At 40.7% G+C, this 15,168-nt stretch overlaps 1 protein-coding gene across 1 annotated transcript; it reads left to right on the top strand.

Annotated features, from left to right (window-relative positions):
• The first annotated feature begins 11,137 nt into the window (after window positions 1-11,137).
• On the top strand, window positions 11,138-14,728 carry LOC149256761 (uncharacterized). The gene is made up of 2 exons (XM_089460858.1): window positions 11,138-14,051; window positions 14,159-14,728. The coding sequence occupies exons 1-2, from the start codon at window positions 11,165-11,167 to the stop codon at window positions 14,605-14,607; spliced, it is 3,336 nt and encodes a 1,111-aa protein (XP_089316984.1). The 5' UTR covers window positions 11,138-11,164; the 3' UTR covers window positions 14,608-14,728.
• The last annotated feature ends 440 nt before the right edge of the window (window positions 14,729-15,168 follow it).

Here is a 15,168-nt window from a genome sequence, read left to right as displayed (position 1 = left end):
GACGGAAAAGACGATTTTTATTAGAAAAATTGTTGGCGGTGGATTTCCCAAAAAATGTCGTTTAGGGCCTCAAAACGGCTCCAGAAGTTTAGGACCCGAAAAACTGCTAAAAATAGTAAACTGTGCTATAATTAAGGAAACTGATAAAAACTGTAAGAAGCACTAGAGGGGATCCAAGCAGAATTAGCGGGTGGCCACCAATATCCACCTGGATCATTCCTCCCCCCTTAGGAAGCAATGGTCCCCATTGCGTTGAGTTCCTCCATGAGATGAGGGAACTTCTGCTGCACTTGGTCCCTGGTGAGCCACTTGCCCTGGTGAAGGAGTTGTCCTGCTTTGACAACTTGATACAGTTGGATATTCTGCTGGCGAGTGTGCTTGATCTATGTGTCCATGATCCGATCAGTTGCAAATTGTTCCATGCAAGCTGGATTTAACTTTGTGGGTGTGAGTTGTTCTGCAATGTCGGATGTGTCTAGTAATGGTGGAAAGTATGGCCGAAGGCGGTCGACATTGAACACCGGGTGCAGGCCAAGGAATGGGGGAATACTGAGCTCAAATGCATTGTCTCCCATAGCTTTGGCAATGGTGTAAGGACCATGTCGAAGTGGTCTGAGTTTCTGATGGGTTCTGGTAAGGCGCTCCCTCTGCAGATGTAACCAAACTTTGTCGCCCACATGAAACTTGTGTCGTACCCCTCCAGGTAACGAGAATTTGTTCCTGTGTTCTGTCATGACTGTATCCCTCTGTTGTTGCTGCTGTGTGGAGGAACCCTTCGCGGGGGTCATGGATGTAGCAATGATCTTCCCCTTACTTTGGGAACGAACCAGACAGAAAATAAATTTCCTAGTCTGTGAGATGAGCTTGCTGCCTTTATTAGCAGTGATCAAAGAGGTGGCGGTAGGTGGGGCTACCTCTGGTATCCTGTATAATGAATTATCCAAAGAAATGATGACAGCGTGAGGCCTTGACTCATACACAACATGTCGCCTCCACAAGTATGGCTGGCCTAATAGTACATCACAAACATCCAGAGGTGTAACATCACACAATACCTCGTCTGTGAAGGGCTTGATGCTGTAGGGAAGGCGGCACTGCTGGCGAACTTTGAGATCTCGTCCTTCGTGAAGCCAACCGATACTATACGGCTGTGGGTGTGGTGTAGTTGGTAGGCCCAACCGCTTCACGACCTCTGCTGAAATGAGGTTCTTTTGGCTGCCACTGTCGACAATGAATTGCAGTGACGAACCCTTCACCCACATCTGTGAGTGGAAAAGACGTTCCCCCTCCTCTGGATCTTCGGGCTCATTTTTCTGGATCTTGGCAGTAGCAACAGTGGCGCTGGGATCCGCATCAATAATCTGCTTCCCTTTGTCATTCCCCTTGTCGGGTTCTGACTCAGAGTCGGAACATGCATCTGATTCGGAAGCCTTCAACTCGGCCACCAGTGACTGCTTGGTCTGACACTCACTTGTGTTATGAGTGGGACTCTTGTGGAACTCACACCACTTTCCTGTGTCCTTCTTCAGCTTCGTGGTGTTGTTATTTTCTTGCAGCTTCGACGGGTTGTCTTGGGTCACCCCGCCTTGGCTTTGTCCTTTGAGCTTTGGATTTGCAGATCCAAAGTCTCGCTTCTTCTGTTTGAACTTTTGCTCGATTTTGACAGCATATCGGTATGCTGTGCCAAGTGAGGAGATGCTCAAGAACTCCATCTCTTCCTGGATGTATCTGTGTAGGTAGCCGCGGTATTTGAGTACCAGATGCAGCTCAGAATCTTTGATACCCAACTGTGTGCGAAGGGTATGAAAAATGTTTGTGAACTCCGGTACATCTTGGTCTCGTCCCTGCCGCAGTGTGGTCCATTTGATGTATTTGTCCTCATAGCTTCCGACGGGGTAGTACTGCTCCTTGATGGCATCCCGGAAGTCATTCCAAGTGGGTGCAGTTGAAAATAGTGAGCCTGTACTTTCATCCTTCTGCTTGCAATAGGTTTCCCACCAGTCCTTGACGTGGGGGGCTGCTTTAAGAAGAGCGAAAACAATCTTCTCCCGACTTGAAAATTCGTGAACAGAAAAATACCCATCTAGCAGATTTAACCATTTATCTACGGCATCTGCGTCTATTTGACCCTCGAAGATGGGGATTTCAAAATTAACTTGTACCTTAAACGGTGTGGCGTTTCCAGAGTCGCTGTTGGAATCCGATGCGTCGCCTCTGGGTAGCCGCTGAAGGATCTGCGCAAAGTTATCCATCATCGCGTTCCTTTGCCGCTCGAGCGCTTCTTCGAGCAAGATTTTGATAGGATCTCCTGCCCCCTCGTCTTTCTTCTCATTCGCCATGGGAGGACGTCGAGATTTGCGAGGCTGGTCTTGCAAAGGTTCGACCAGTTCAAGCCCTAACTCCTTATATCCCGACCTCGTTGGGGACATGCAAAGAAAAACAGAGAAAAAGCAGACCGCTCTGATACCACTGATCCGGATTTAAGCAGGAACGCAATAGATTACATAGATAACCATAAATACAGAGATGCGATAACCATAAAAACAGAGATGCAACAGAAATAATAATATGCGATAACCATAAAAACAGAGATGCCGCGGAAATAATACTTCATTTCATTAATGGAGAATACTGAAATATGCTTACAAATAGAAATAACCCAGCTAGGGCGATGGTAGCTTATCTCTGAGAAGAGATGTGTCGGCTACATGCCTCTGAACTGTTTTGAACTGTGTTACAATGAGGCTCGAGGGCCTATTTATTGTTGAGAAACAATGGAAAACCCTTCACATTCCAAAACCTAACCCTAGAAGATGAAACGCCAAATTGTGGGCCCCGTTTTTGGGTAAGTTGGTACATCAACTTCCCGGGGTCACGAATTGGTAATACTATCTCCGTTTGACGTGCATGATAGCCCGTTGGAAAGATCTCTCCGAGGACTACAAGAGAAAAGAAGATTTTTATTAGAAAAATCGCTGGCGGTGGATTTCCCAAAAAACGTCGTTTAGGGCCTCAAAACGGCTCCGGAAGTTTAGGACCCGAAAAACTGCTAAAAATAGTAAATTGTGCTATAATCAAGGAAACTGATAAAAACTGTAAGAAGCACTAGAGGGGATCCAAGTGGAATTAGCGGGTGGCCACCAATATCCACCTGGATCAAGGATGTACTGGAGATAGAGATTGAAGAGATGTGGAAGCTGATGATGAAGCAATCCAAATGGAGGAAAATGGTAGCAGTAGGAAGCATGATCAATCAGAGTTTGAACCTGATTGACAAGGAGAAGAAGATGGAGCAAAAGACAGCTAAAGTACAACAGCAGCAAAGCTACAAGGCATTTGGGCAATTACAAGACAAAGTATTGGATCCAAGAAGACAAAGACCAAAATACACATGATCAGGAGATCATGAATAATTTCTACTTTGGGAGTCTGATGCAGGAGCATTCAACCCAAGAGAAAATCATTCTAATGAAGTAGATTTAGGAGGGGAACCAGAATTAGTTCAGCAGAACTTTCTAGGATAAATGTAAGCCTACGGGCAGAGCTCAAAGAGAAGCCACTGATATTGAAAACTGGGATTGTGCGAGACAGAGAAGTCTCAAATGTAATCATTTTTTTATACATATATATACATAGATTTATTCCTGATTGTGTCAGTGTGTGTGAAATGAGTATTTTATGAATGAATTACTTGTGAATCTGTAGGTTCTGTAGAGGAGAGGAATGATTCAGAGGAATCATGAAGGTATCTTTGAATCCAATTGAAGAAATAGAGTAAGCTCTGGAAAGAAGTTGTTAAGCGATAATTTGCAAAGGAGTTAAGCTTAGAGGAAGTTGAGCAGTGGAAAGCAAAAGGCGGAGTTCTGAAGGACTACACGGAGGAGAGGAACGATTCGAAGGATCATAAGGGATCGTTGAATCCATTAGAGGGATCAAAGCCAAAGCTCAGAATGTATCACACAATAAATCAGCAAGAAGGCCGAAACCTTGAAGAAACCCAGGAACCATCGCAACCACTGAAAATAGCGTAAAATCTAAGTAAACAAGTCAAAGGAAGAAGTGAAATATGGTTGCTCAGTAGCCATTGGATCTTTAAGATCAATGGCCAAGATTAAGTCACATCGGCGAAAAACTACCGCATTGCATCACTTCAGTGGAGAGGAACCGGACTTGTTGAACTGTCGAATTCCAATATGATGATATAACCGGACCCGAAGTTTTATAACAACGGATTTCAAATCCTATCAGGTCCGAGAGTAGGATCGCATAAGAGCTTTTATGTGTTATAGCAACGGCCCTTAAATACCCTGACTTGCGATATTGCGATGAAGCAATGTGCCGATAGCCGATAATCGGCGATTGGAGATCGGAGGCGTTGGAGAATGGAGATTGACGCAGCGGAAAGGTGATGGACTAAGAGGCAGACCCAACGATAATTATAGGTGTGGGCTTATGATATTTTAAGTCTGGCTTTGTGTTCCGACAGGGTTTTCCTTTTTTTTGTGTATGTTTCCTTTGTAAATGGGATAGTGAAGAATTAAGCGCCGATAGTGTATTCCAGGAAGTGATATAATCGCATATCGGGGAAGTGGAAGGAGTGTATATTAATGTGACTCGCAGAGGAGCCGATGCCCGATTGTGATAAAGGTAACCTCGGGAAGTGTGCAGAGACCGTACCAAGGCAGAAAGGTATGTTTGCGGGTTTTTCCTTTGTAAATGGGTTTTTCCTTTATAAATGGTTTGTAAAGGAAAAGAGCGTCGATAGAAGCTTTTATGTGATAAATATATAATAACCAAGGTTTTAAGAAGGGAAAGGTTATATATATGCGGGTAAAGGGATAATGAAGGTTATGAGGAGGTGAAAAGTCCCGATAGGAGATTTAAGCGGGGTAATTAATTTCCGATATAAGGAAAAGGTGGGTTAATGTTTAGACTTTGTTAAGTCTATGAATCATTCCGCGTGTGACTAAAAGAGGGCCTTAACCATTAGATATTTAAATGAAGATTTGACTCCTTGGAGAGTTAAATACCTGGGACTAATGTGTTTATGCATTTATATGCATATTGTGGGTGTGAGCGGGGTAACCCTACCATCAAATGATCAGAAGAAGAAGTAAAATGCTAAGCAGGGGAAGGTGAAGAGGTTCATACCCGATGCAGTTCGAGATCATGGAGTATCACACTTGCATGGCGAAGATATAGCCCGAGAGATGTGGGAAGCTTTGTCTTCACTGTATCAAGCCTCTTCTGAACAATGGAAGATGTACCTAGAACAAAAGTTGCAGTGGACATTAATGTAGAAGGGAGAAGGGGTTAACTCCTATCTTCAATGACTTTAGGACACCAGAGACCAGCTTGCTGCAGTGGGGTCTACTCCTCAGTATACCGCGATGGTAAGGATGACCTTGAATGGAGTCTCAGATGGATGGACAGTCTTCATCCAAAGCATATTGGGTAGGGAAAGACTAACTTCATGGGAGGAGATGTGGGAAGCCCTTCAACATGAGGAAATAAGGAGGGACCTGGTAAAGGTCAACCTTAATGGCAGCAGTGGGAGTGGCATGAAGACCAAGGAGGAGGAGGAGGAGAATGCAACTCTAGCATCAAAGGGACAACAGAAGCATAAATGAAAGAAGGACATTTCGAAGGTGAAATGTTTTAGATGTGGCGAGATGGGCCACTTTGCATCCCAGTGTCCTTTGAATCGAAAGGATAAGGATGAGAAACATGATCCTAAGGTTGCTCCAACAAAAATTGATGAAGTTGAGTTTACCATGAGTGCCCAGGCATCTCCAGGAGGGAAATGGGTGATATTGAGCTGTAGTAAGGAGGACTACATGTGGGAAATATCTTTAAGGAGTAAACCTCTTGGATCATTTCTTTGCTATGGGAGCCTGAGATTCAACAGTAGCGAGATGGGTTTGGTGTCAGATGATGTAGTGGATTGTTTGGAGAGACTAACACCAGGAGCTGATCAGCATAGAGAAAGGTTGGCAGCAGTGCATATGGAACAGTGCAGGAGTCAACTGTTAGAAAATTATATATTACAGAGCAATGGAATACATAAAATATTGCAGAAATATAAACACATAAAACACATAAAACAAGAGAGACACAAATATACGTGGTTCACCTAGTTTGGGCTATGTCCACGGAGAAACAGCCAGTCCTTATTTTTATATTATCCAACAAACTGAAGTGATACAACCTACAGTAGATCCATTGTAATTCCCTCTTCGCTCTCAATCTCCTCTCTCTTCCTCACTGAGAATACAAGTATATATAGACACAATACAATTCCCTCATATATAGTGAGGGTTGCCTTCTCGGCAAAAAACCCTAAATTAAACATAACTTCTACCGTCAGATCTCCGCCTAATGAATGACCCAGATTGACTACGAAATTACAACATTTTACAAGCAATTTTACATCTATTCTTAGCTTCGGGGACGCTGCCCCCGATCCCCTCGCCATGGGGGACTCCCAAAAGGTCGCAGCCGCCCCCCTCGGACCCCCCCCTGCAATGAATATTTTACGGGCAGCGTTGCCGCCGCATTTCGAACTGGGGTCCAATGCGGCGATACCTTTGAATACATAAGATAATCAGGCTCCACACCCAACATCAACAACAAAACAGAAGATTCAAAGGGTTAGAGACTAGAGCCGTCAGATTCCAACATTCATGCTATTACGCTGAACACAATTAAATTTAGTTAATTTTGGATGGTTTTTAGTTTCTCCTCTCAGCAACTGAGTTGCAGTATGGATGCAGTGTTAGCAGCATAGCAGACGCAACATAGAAGATGCAACATCTAAGAGGGAGTTGTAATATAGATGCAGTAGTGACAGCGGCAGTGTCATGGGAAGTAGTATAGTAGCAACAACATCACAATGTTGGTGAAAGAAACATTACAAAAAGGAGGTTCTTCAGAGATAGAGCAACATGCAGTTGGACATCGTTTCTAGAGCAGTTTCCTCGCTAAGAGGGTGTTAGTTTTTGGTAGCATCGGAACTGTTCTAGACTTGAAAATTGGTGGAGAGGCTAAGGAACATGAGTTCTAAATAACGTAGAAACTATTTGGTAAAATTACACCGAGATTGTATTTTATTAAAATAATTAATATTTTTAATGGGGTTCCTAAGTCTAAACTTAGGAAAATTAAAATATTAAGGGGTATTAATCAAAGTACGAGTGAGAATGATTTAGAAGGCAGATCAAGTCAAGTTTTAATCTTAGCCATTGATTAGAGACTTAATCTTAGCCGTTGAAGTCTCAATGAGAAAATTATAATAAGGAGGCTTGGGGTTCATTTAGAACACATGGAGAGAACAAATATCTAGAGTCGATTTCTTGGGCTAGGAAGCTGAGAATTCGACCTGAGAAATCAGTTGCAATAAAGGGGCAGGGATAGTTCAACAGTAAAAACAGAGAGGCAGAGAGAAGATACTAAAGGTAGCAAAGCACTTAAGAGGACTGACGTTGGGCCAATTTGGGCCCACATAGGCCTAATGCAGAGCCAGAAGGGCCAGCATAGAAGCAAAAGTTGCTCTCCACACAGAAATTCGGAACTACCAGAACAACCGGGAAGGTTGATGCAGTAGGAAGAAGAGACAATGCAGAGTTGATGTAGAACGTGTAAGGATGATGCAGGGCCTATGCAGGGCCAATGCAGAAGTAGCCGAGGTTAGCCATTTTTTCTGCCGGATCAAATCGAATCTGCCAGGTGAAGTGAGGTAAAACTCAATCAGTTTTTCCGCCATTGTATTGTCTATATCACTAGATTGTTGGGAGGGCATCCAACATTTGTATTCAGAATTACTACTTAATAATATAAAACCCTTAGAGTTGTTGCACTGGTTTTCCTGCATTGGGTTTTTCCGGGGACTATTTTGTCCAAAAATAACTGTGTTTTATGTATCTTGTTCTTTGCTCAATTTTCTATATCATTTAATCAAATATTTAAAGTAGTTTAGGCTGCAGAAGTAATTTTCTTCAGTATTCAGAGAATAACTTAATAATTTATATTAAAATCAAGTAGGTGAATTAGATTCAGTTTTGATGCAGTAGGGGTTCCTTGGAGTAGGAATTTTCACAATCACTGCAACCATCACTGAGCCTTGCACAAGCACATCAATAAAGGCATATGACCTCTAGAACTAGTGGAATTGATAACCCATTAGAATCGCCATATAAACAAAATGGAGCCTCCAGGTGAAGGAATTGCAAACAATATCAAATGCCTACTCCTTGTTCACTAGCAAAGAGTAGATATAGTCTTGATCGTTCTCCAGGGAAATATTTCTTCATTACTTCGCTTCCTGACAATGGCGCAAAATGTTGTATCTTTTTCTTGAACAGAGTTCTTGGCTACGAAACTGTGTCAAGAAACCAACATGTCCAAACTTTAGGTTCAAGTTGGACCTCAAACCAGAGGGGGCTCCCTCAAGTGTTATGAAGCTTTTTTTAACGTTGTTCACTGTAACTGGACAAGAGCCTATGAAGCACAATGACCATACCTATGATTTATAGTTGTGGTTGTTGATTAATATATAATTATTGCCTAGAAATAAACCCTCTATTTTTGAAACTTGATCTAAGAGCCAACATACTATTTTGACATAATAACACAGTTCAATGGTGCGTGTGACCCAATATTTTATGCCACTACACATTGATGTCTTGACTCTGCACCTTCTCTACTTTAGTGCTCAAAGCAACACAGTCTTCTACATCCAATTTGTAGAGGTTCTTCACCCAAACCTTGATATGCTTCTCCTGTCCTGAGGCTATATGATGAAGGAAATCCTTTCCCTTGCTAAATATAACATCGTAGCCACAGTCCTCCAATATGGAAACTGAAACCAAATTCTTCTTCAAACCTGAAACATACATGACATCTTTTAATGTGAGAGGAGTACCAAACTCCCTCTGAAAGGTAACAGTACCGATGTCGGTCGCGCTATACCTCCCATCATCTCCCATATCGATGTGCATATGGAGGTCCTTCTTCTCCAAGTCATTGAAGAACTCTTTGTTTCCGGTCATATGGAATGAGGCTCCACTATCTAGGTACCACATACTACCCATCACTGATGTCACCATGCAAGCGATGAGGGTGAAATCCAGTTCAAATTGTGAAGCAAGAGCTTCACCTGCCGCTCCTCCTAAGGGCTTCTTACTGGCCTTCTTGTGCGGACACTTTGTGGCATAGTGTCCCAACTCATGACAGTGAAAACATTTAATCCTCGACATGTCCTTCTTCTTGCCGCCCTGATTGGAATCGGATTTGGAATGGGATGGATCCCCCCTTCCCTTTCTTCATCTTTCTAGCTAAGGAACAATTCTCCCCATCATCACATGATGACAAATGCTCTAAGAAGAATATGTAATAAACCTAATATCAAATATGTAATGGGAAAACATAATTTATTAAGTAAAATTTCCAACTATTACATTAGAGATGGGGGTTATAATGACCCCTTTCTAGAAACACATTGAAATCCTCCTACCATGGATGTAAAGGCCTAACTCACACACTATAGATTATTTCTATCATTTTCTCTCTCTTACTAGATTTTAAATCGTTATTTTAAATATAAAATAGATGTGTTGGAATATTGTTAAACATTAAAGAATTTGGCATATCTACACCATGCGAGGAAGCAACATGTACCCTCTTTTAGATCATCATTTTCCAGCATAACAATTGGACAGTCATCCTTTTGGTCTCATAATATCTAGATTCTCCTACACATTCTTCTTATAATTCCTCAAATATTCATTTGATTGTAAATTATGGCTAATGCACATATGTGAAATACCTATGATCAATCATAATCATTAGCCACCCATTGGAAACTCGCTATTAGAAACTAAATATTCTAATATTTCATTTTATTAGAGGAAAGTTTTATTAGAAACTAAATATCTCATTTTATGAGAGAAAAGTTTTCTTAGTGTGTTTGAGTTTTAACATTGTCAAAAGGTCAAAGGGTTGGAGTGTTTAGATCTTAATTTTTCTCTAAACATTTCCAAGAATAAAGAATGAATTTCTATTTTAATTATAAATTAAGCATAAAAAATATAATACTTTTCATTATAATTATAAACTAAGCTTGTTTATTACCATAAATATTACAAGAAATAACTATTATTAAACCAAAACTATTAATGAATGGAAGAATACAAAAACACATACCATTATTGAATACCCAAACCAAAAAAACTAAAATAAATAACTAAAACGGTCCTTTTGGCCTAAATTACATTTTACTTTGTCTTATTATCTTAATAAAATCAGAAAGGAATTTAAATATAGTCATTTTTTTGTTTTCTTAAAAAACTATACATTTTTTAATAGAATCATAAATATTTTTTATAAAGCCGTATTATCATTTCTATAATAAAACTTTTATATTTGATTTTTATTAATATTTTTTAATCTATTTAAATAGAACATTTAAACTTATATAGCAATTCCTATAACCGAATGTGATAAAAAAAAAAAGGTAATTCGTTACTTTTATTTCGTTAAAAAAAAGGGCATTTCGTCACCAAATGATAAGGAGAAAGATTTTTTATTAATTGGATGGACTTTCGTTTACTGAGAGGCAAGGAGAGATTTATGATTAATTTTATAGACTTTTATTTATTTATTTTATTGCCGTGCATTGAAGTAATATTTACCTAACGTTTATGGAGTGCGGACTTTTTGGACACTCATTCGACTCGCTGGGGACTCGGCAGTGCAAATGCCGTATTCCTTCCGTTGTTTTATGGTAAAAGTAAAACATCATCGTTCAATTTATTCAAACTTCAAATAGAAGAAACCTTTGAAAACCGACCGGAACAATTCACACCTATATCGCATTATCCCCACGGCGGCCGTTGGTCTTCGCGCACGAGAATGAGTGGTATAAAATGGTATAGAATGAGTGGTATAAAATGATTTGTGTTGTATGAATTTACACCCACGGCGGCCGTTGGTCTTCGCCGGACTGCCACTGTCTCCACTCGTTGTGTGGTATGAATTTACACCTATATCGCGTTATATCGCATCCACTGAAAATGATTTGTGTGGTATGAATTTACACCTATATCGCGTTATCCTCACGGCGACCGTTGGTCTTCGCGCACGAGAGAAGTCAAGTTGAGGATGGAGAATGAAAATTAACCGACCGGAACATCTCGAAAAGATTCTTGCCATTCTTAATTTGAGTCTCTTCATTCAATGCAGCAGCAGCTATATAGCTACTACATTACCAAACTCCATTTTCTCATCACAAACCATTCTTTCTGTCACGCAAGAGATGCAGATTACCAGAATGCTTCTCCTCGCCGCCCTTTCTTTCATTCTCTTTCTCAATCCTCCTTTTGTCTTTTCCACACCCATCGCCCATTTCCCTCACCATCCTCCTCGTCTCACCAATGCTTCCGATCAACACGCTCTGCTTGCATTCAAGTCTGCAATCACATATGATCCCTACCAATCCTTAGTCGCTACCTGGAAACCGAATGTTTCGTTCTGCCAGTGGACGGGTATCATATGCAGCAGGCGCAGGCAGAGAGTCGTTTCCCTCGATGTTTCAAGCATGGGATTAGAAGGTACAATCTCTCCCCTTCTCGCCAATCTCTCCTTTCTCACAGTACTCAGCCTTCGCAATAACAGTTTCCACGGTAACATTCCCTATCAATTGGGAACCCTCTCTCGCTTAAAGATGCTTCGCCTGTCTCTCAATCAACTCCAGGGTTCCATTCCGCCCACTCTCGGTAGCTGCCCCAGTTTACGGTACTTGATTCTCTCGTATAACAATCTCACAGGAAACATTCCCCCACAACTCTGTGTTCTCCCCAACCTAAGAGACATGTCCTTCTACGCTAACAATTTGATGGGAACAATCCCGCGCTGCTTGGGAAACATATCCTCTTTGCAGTACTTAGAATTAGGTGACAACAACCTTCACGGCAGTGTCCCTTCCGAATTGGGTATGCTAAGCCAGCTCATCGTTCTTGTTCTGGATGATAACCATCTGACGGGACGCATTCCGTCTTCGTTGTCCAACTGCACCAATCTTGAAGTATTGGATATAGGTGAGAACCAATTAGTTGGCCACATTCCGTCGGAGTTGTGTACCAAGAAGACCGCCCAGTTAAAGGAACTCTATCTGGGTGCTAATCAGCTAAGTGGCAGCGTTCCTTCATCCCTCTTCAATTGTACCAAGTTACAATTGATTGCCTTAGCAGAGAATCAGCTCAGCGGAATAGTGCCTATGGAGTTGGGTAAATTGACACATCTCCAGCGGCTTGAGTTGGGCGGCAATTACCTTATTAGCGGCAACACCACGAGATGCCCCATTCTTACTGCTCTTAGTAACTGTTCCGATCTACAACTTGTAGACTTATCTGAGAATAACTTCACTGGGCAATTGCCGTTTTCTATAGGCCACCTCTCTACAAAACTCTACTACTTAGACTTGGGTATCAACGAATTAGCTGGAGAAATACCTCCGGCTATTGGAAATTTAAGTAGCTTAACATTGCTTAGATTACGAAGTAATTCTTTTACAGGGTCAATCCCTTCTTCAGTTAGTATGCTTCAGAAGTTGGAGAGGTTATATATGGATTCCAATAATTTACAAGGGAACATCCCAATGGAAATTGGGCAGCTAAAGGGTTTAGGTCTCTTATCTATTTCTGGAAATAATTTGTCTGGAAAAATCCCTGATTCTATTGCTAACCTCCAACAATTAAGATATTTAGATCTTAATCATAACCAGTTATCAGGAAACATACCTGCAAGTTTAGGGAAATGTGTGAACTTACTACTGCTAGATCTATCATACAACAAGCTTAGTGGGCACATCCCTGAAGAGCTTGCAGGCCTTGCAAATTTAGCCATCTATTTCAACTTGTCAAACAATTTATTAAGTGGCCATGTACCTTTAGAACTAGGAAAGTTCGATAAGCTTCAAGCCATAGATATTTCGGCAAATCAAATAACTGGCTACATTCCAAGTATCGTCGGAAGCTGCAAAGAAGTAGCATATTTGAATCTTTCTTACAATGCACTTGAAGGTCCAATTCCAGTGTCAATCAATGAACTTCTAAGTCTTCAAGACCTAGATCTCTCCTCCAACAATTTGTCAGGTGGAATACCTATATCACTAGCAAATCTCACAATGCTCCATCACTTGAATTTTTCTTTTAACAAGTTGTCAGGGGAAGTCCCTAAAGAAGGAGTTTTCAAAAAGATTGGCGCCACAGCATTTATGGGAAATCTTGGTCTATGTGGACCTTGGGTAAATCTACCACCGTGCTATGCTCATAAACATAAAAGTGTTTTGAATCTCAAAAGAGTTATCATACTGGTTGTTGTTGTAGCAATTGTTGTATTGTGTTTGTTTCTTGCAATATTGTGGAGAAAGAATTGTAGGAGAAATATTCAGAGAGAGACTGGTCCATCATTAAATGTGGGGCATCGAAGAATCTCCTATGCAGAGCTCGTCATTGCAACAAATGAATTTAGTGATGCAAACTTGTTAGGAATTGGTAGTTTTGGAAAAGTGTACAAAGGGATTTTGAATGACGGCACAATGGTTGCTGTCAAGCTTCTCAATCTACAAAATGAAGGGGCTCAAAAGAGTTTTGATAGAGAATGCAAAGTTTTGGGTAGAGTTAGACACCGGAATTTGATTCGGGTCATAACTTGCTATTCAGATCTCCAAATCAAAGCTTTGATATTTCCATTAATGCCAAAAGGAAGCCTAGAAAAGTGGTTATATCCCGATGATGGAGAACAAAGTTGTTTGAATTTGATTCAAAGGTTGAATATAGCAATAGATATCGCCCAAGGAATGACATATCTTCATCATCATTGCTTTGTGCAAGTGATTCATTGTGATTTGAAACCCAACAATGTGTTGTTGGGTGAAGATATGACTGCATATTTAATAGACTTTGGCATTGCTACTATATGTTTTGCAAATAATGAAGATGGAGCTCTCACTTCCACAAATGCACTCAAAGGATCTACCGGGTACATTCCTCCAGGTATTATTTAAACTCTATCCCATATGAAGCAATCTTATGATTTTCTTATGTTTACTAAACATTTTCAATTAAATTTAAAAACTTAAGTTGAGGATCTATGAATGCAGAATATGGAGTGGGAGGACAAGTTACAACCAAAGGCGATGTTTATACCTATGGAATAGTGCTATTGGAAATGCTCACTAGAAAGAAGCCCACCCATGACATGTTTGTAGAAGGAATGACATTGCACAAATGGGTGGGTAGTAGTTTTCCAAACCAAGTACAAGAAGTGGTGGACATGGGTCTATTAACGAGGACTAGTATATGCATTGAAGAAGATAAAGATCTCAATTGTCTCAGTGCACTGATAAATGTGGGTTTGCTTTGCACAAATGAATCTCCTCAAGGACGACCTACAATGATGGGTATTCTAGGCACATTGCAAAACATCAAAGACACTTTTTTGAGCACTACTTCCATTCCCAAATTCCAATCAAATCTAACACATTTGTTGGGTAGTACAAGTGCTACTATCAACAACATTTGTGAAGGTCAAAGTTCTTCCACATCTTAGTCTATTGTAACAAAGTAGTGGTTATATGCTTCTTTGTACATAAATCTTTGTTGTTGATTGCATATAAATGTTTTATAATTGATTGCATGTAAATGTGAACAATACAGTTATATCTACTCATGAGTGGTGTTTTGGAAATGTGTTTATGATTATAATTTATTATTCTATCTTTAAAAAACAATTATATTTGTAGGAATTTACAGGGTAAGTTCCTCAGAAAGAATACCAAGAGGACACCGCTCACAACCAGATCTCAAATCAATACACCAGTATTTTTGACGTGGTTAAAACCCTCAGAGTGCAAGGAGGGAAACAGTCCACGGCCTGTCCCAACGTGGGTACAGACAATTTATTAATCAAAGAATGAAAATTTACATAAGCTTCTCTCATGCACGGATTACCCGAACAATGACCCTCCATGCGCTTTAAATAGAACTCATGGACCAATCGGGTGTCAAGCCACGGATCAAGTGTCGGTAATACCGAGGTCAGAGTGAACCGTCGGATCACTACATATCGTGACCGTCGGATTGTAAGTTACAAAATGTACAATGGTAAAGA

The sequence above is a fragment of the Pinus tabuliformis genome, chromosome 7, assembly GCF_031772625.1.
Source record: "Pinus tabuliformis cultivar Carrire ecotype Pingquan chromosome 7, CPIR1, whole genome shotgun sequence".
Taxonomy (NCBI): Eukaryota; Viridiplantae; Streptophyta; class Pinopsida; order Pinales; family Pinaceae; genus Pinus; species Pinus tabuliformis.
Note: the sequence above shows the minus strand (reverse complement) of the source record. Positions and strands in the feature narration are given on the sequence as shown.

What these genes read in the sequence shown, in the direction of transcription:
- LOC149256761 (XM_089460858.1), top strand. Translation starts at nt 11,165, where the DNA reads ATGAAAATTAACCGACCGGAACATCTCGAAAAGATTCTTGCCATTCTT. An exon ending in TACCGGGTACATTCCTCCAG is followed by an intron (nt 14,052 to 14,158) that starts GTATTATTTAAA and finishes CTATGAATGCAG; the next exon opens with AATATGGAGTGGGAGGACAA.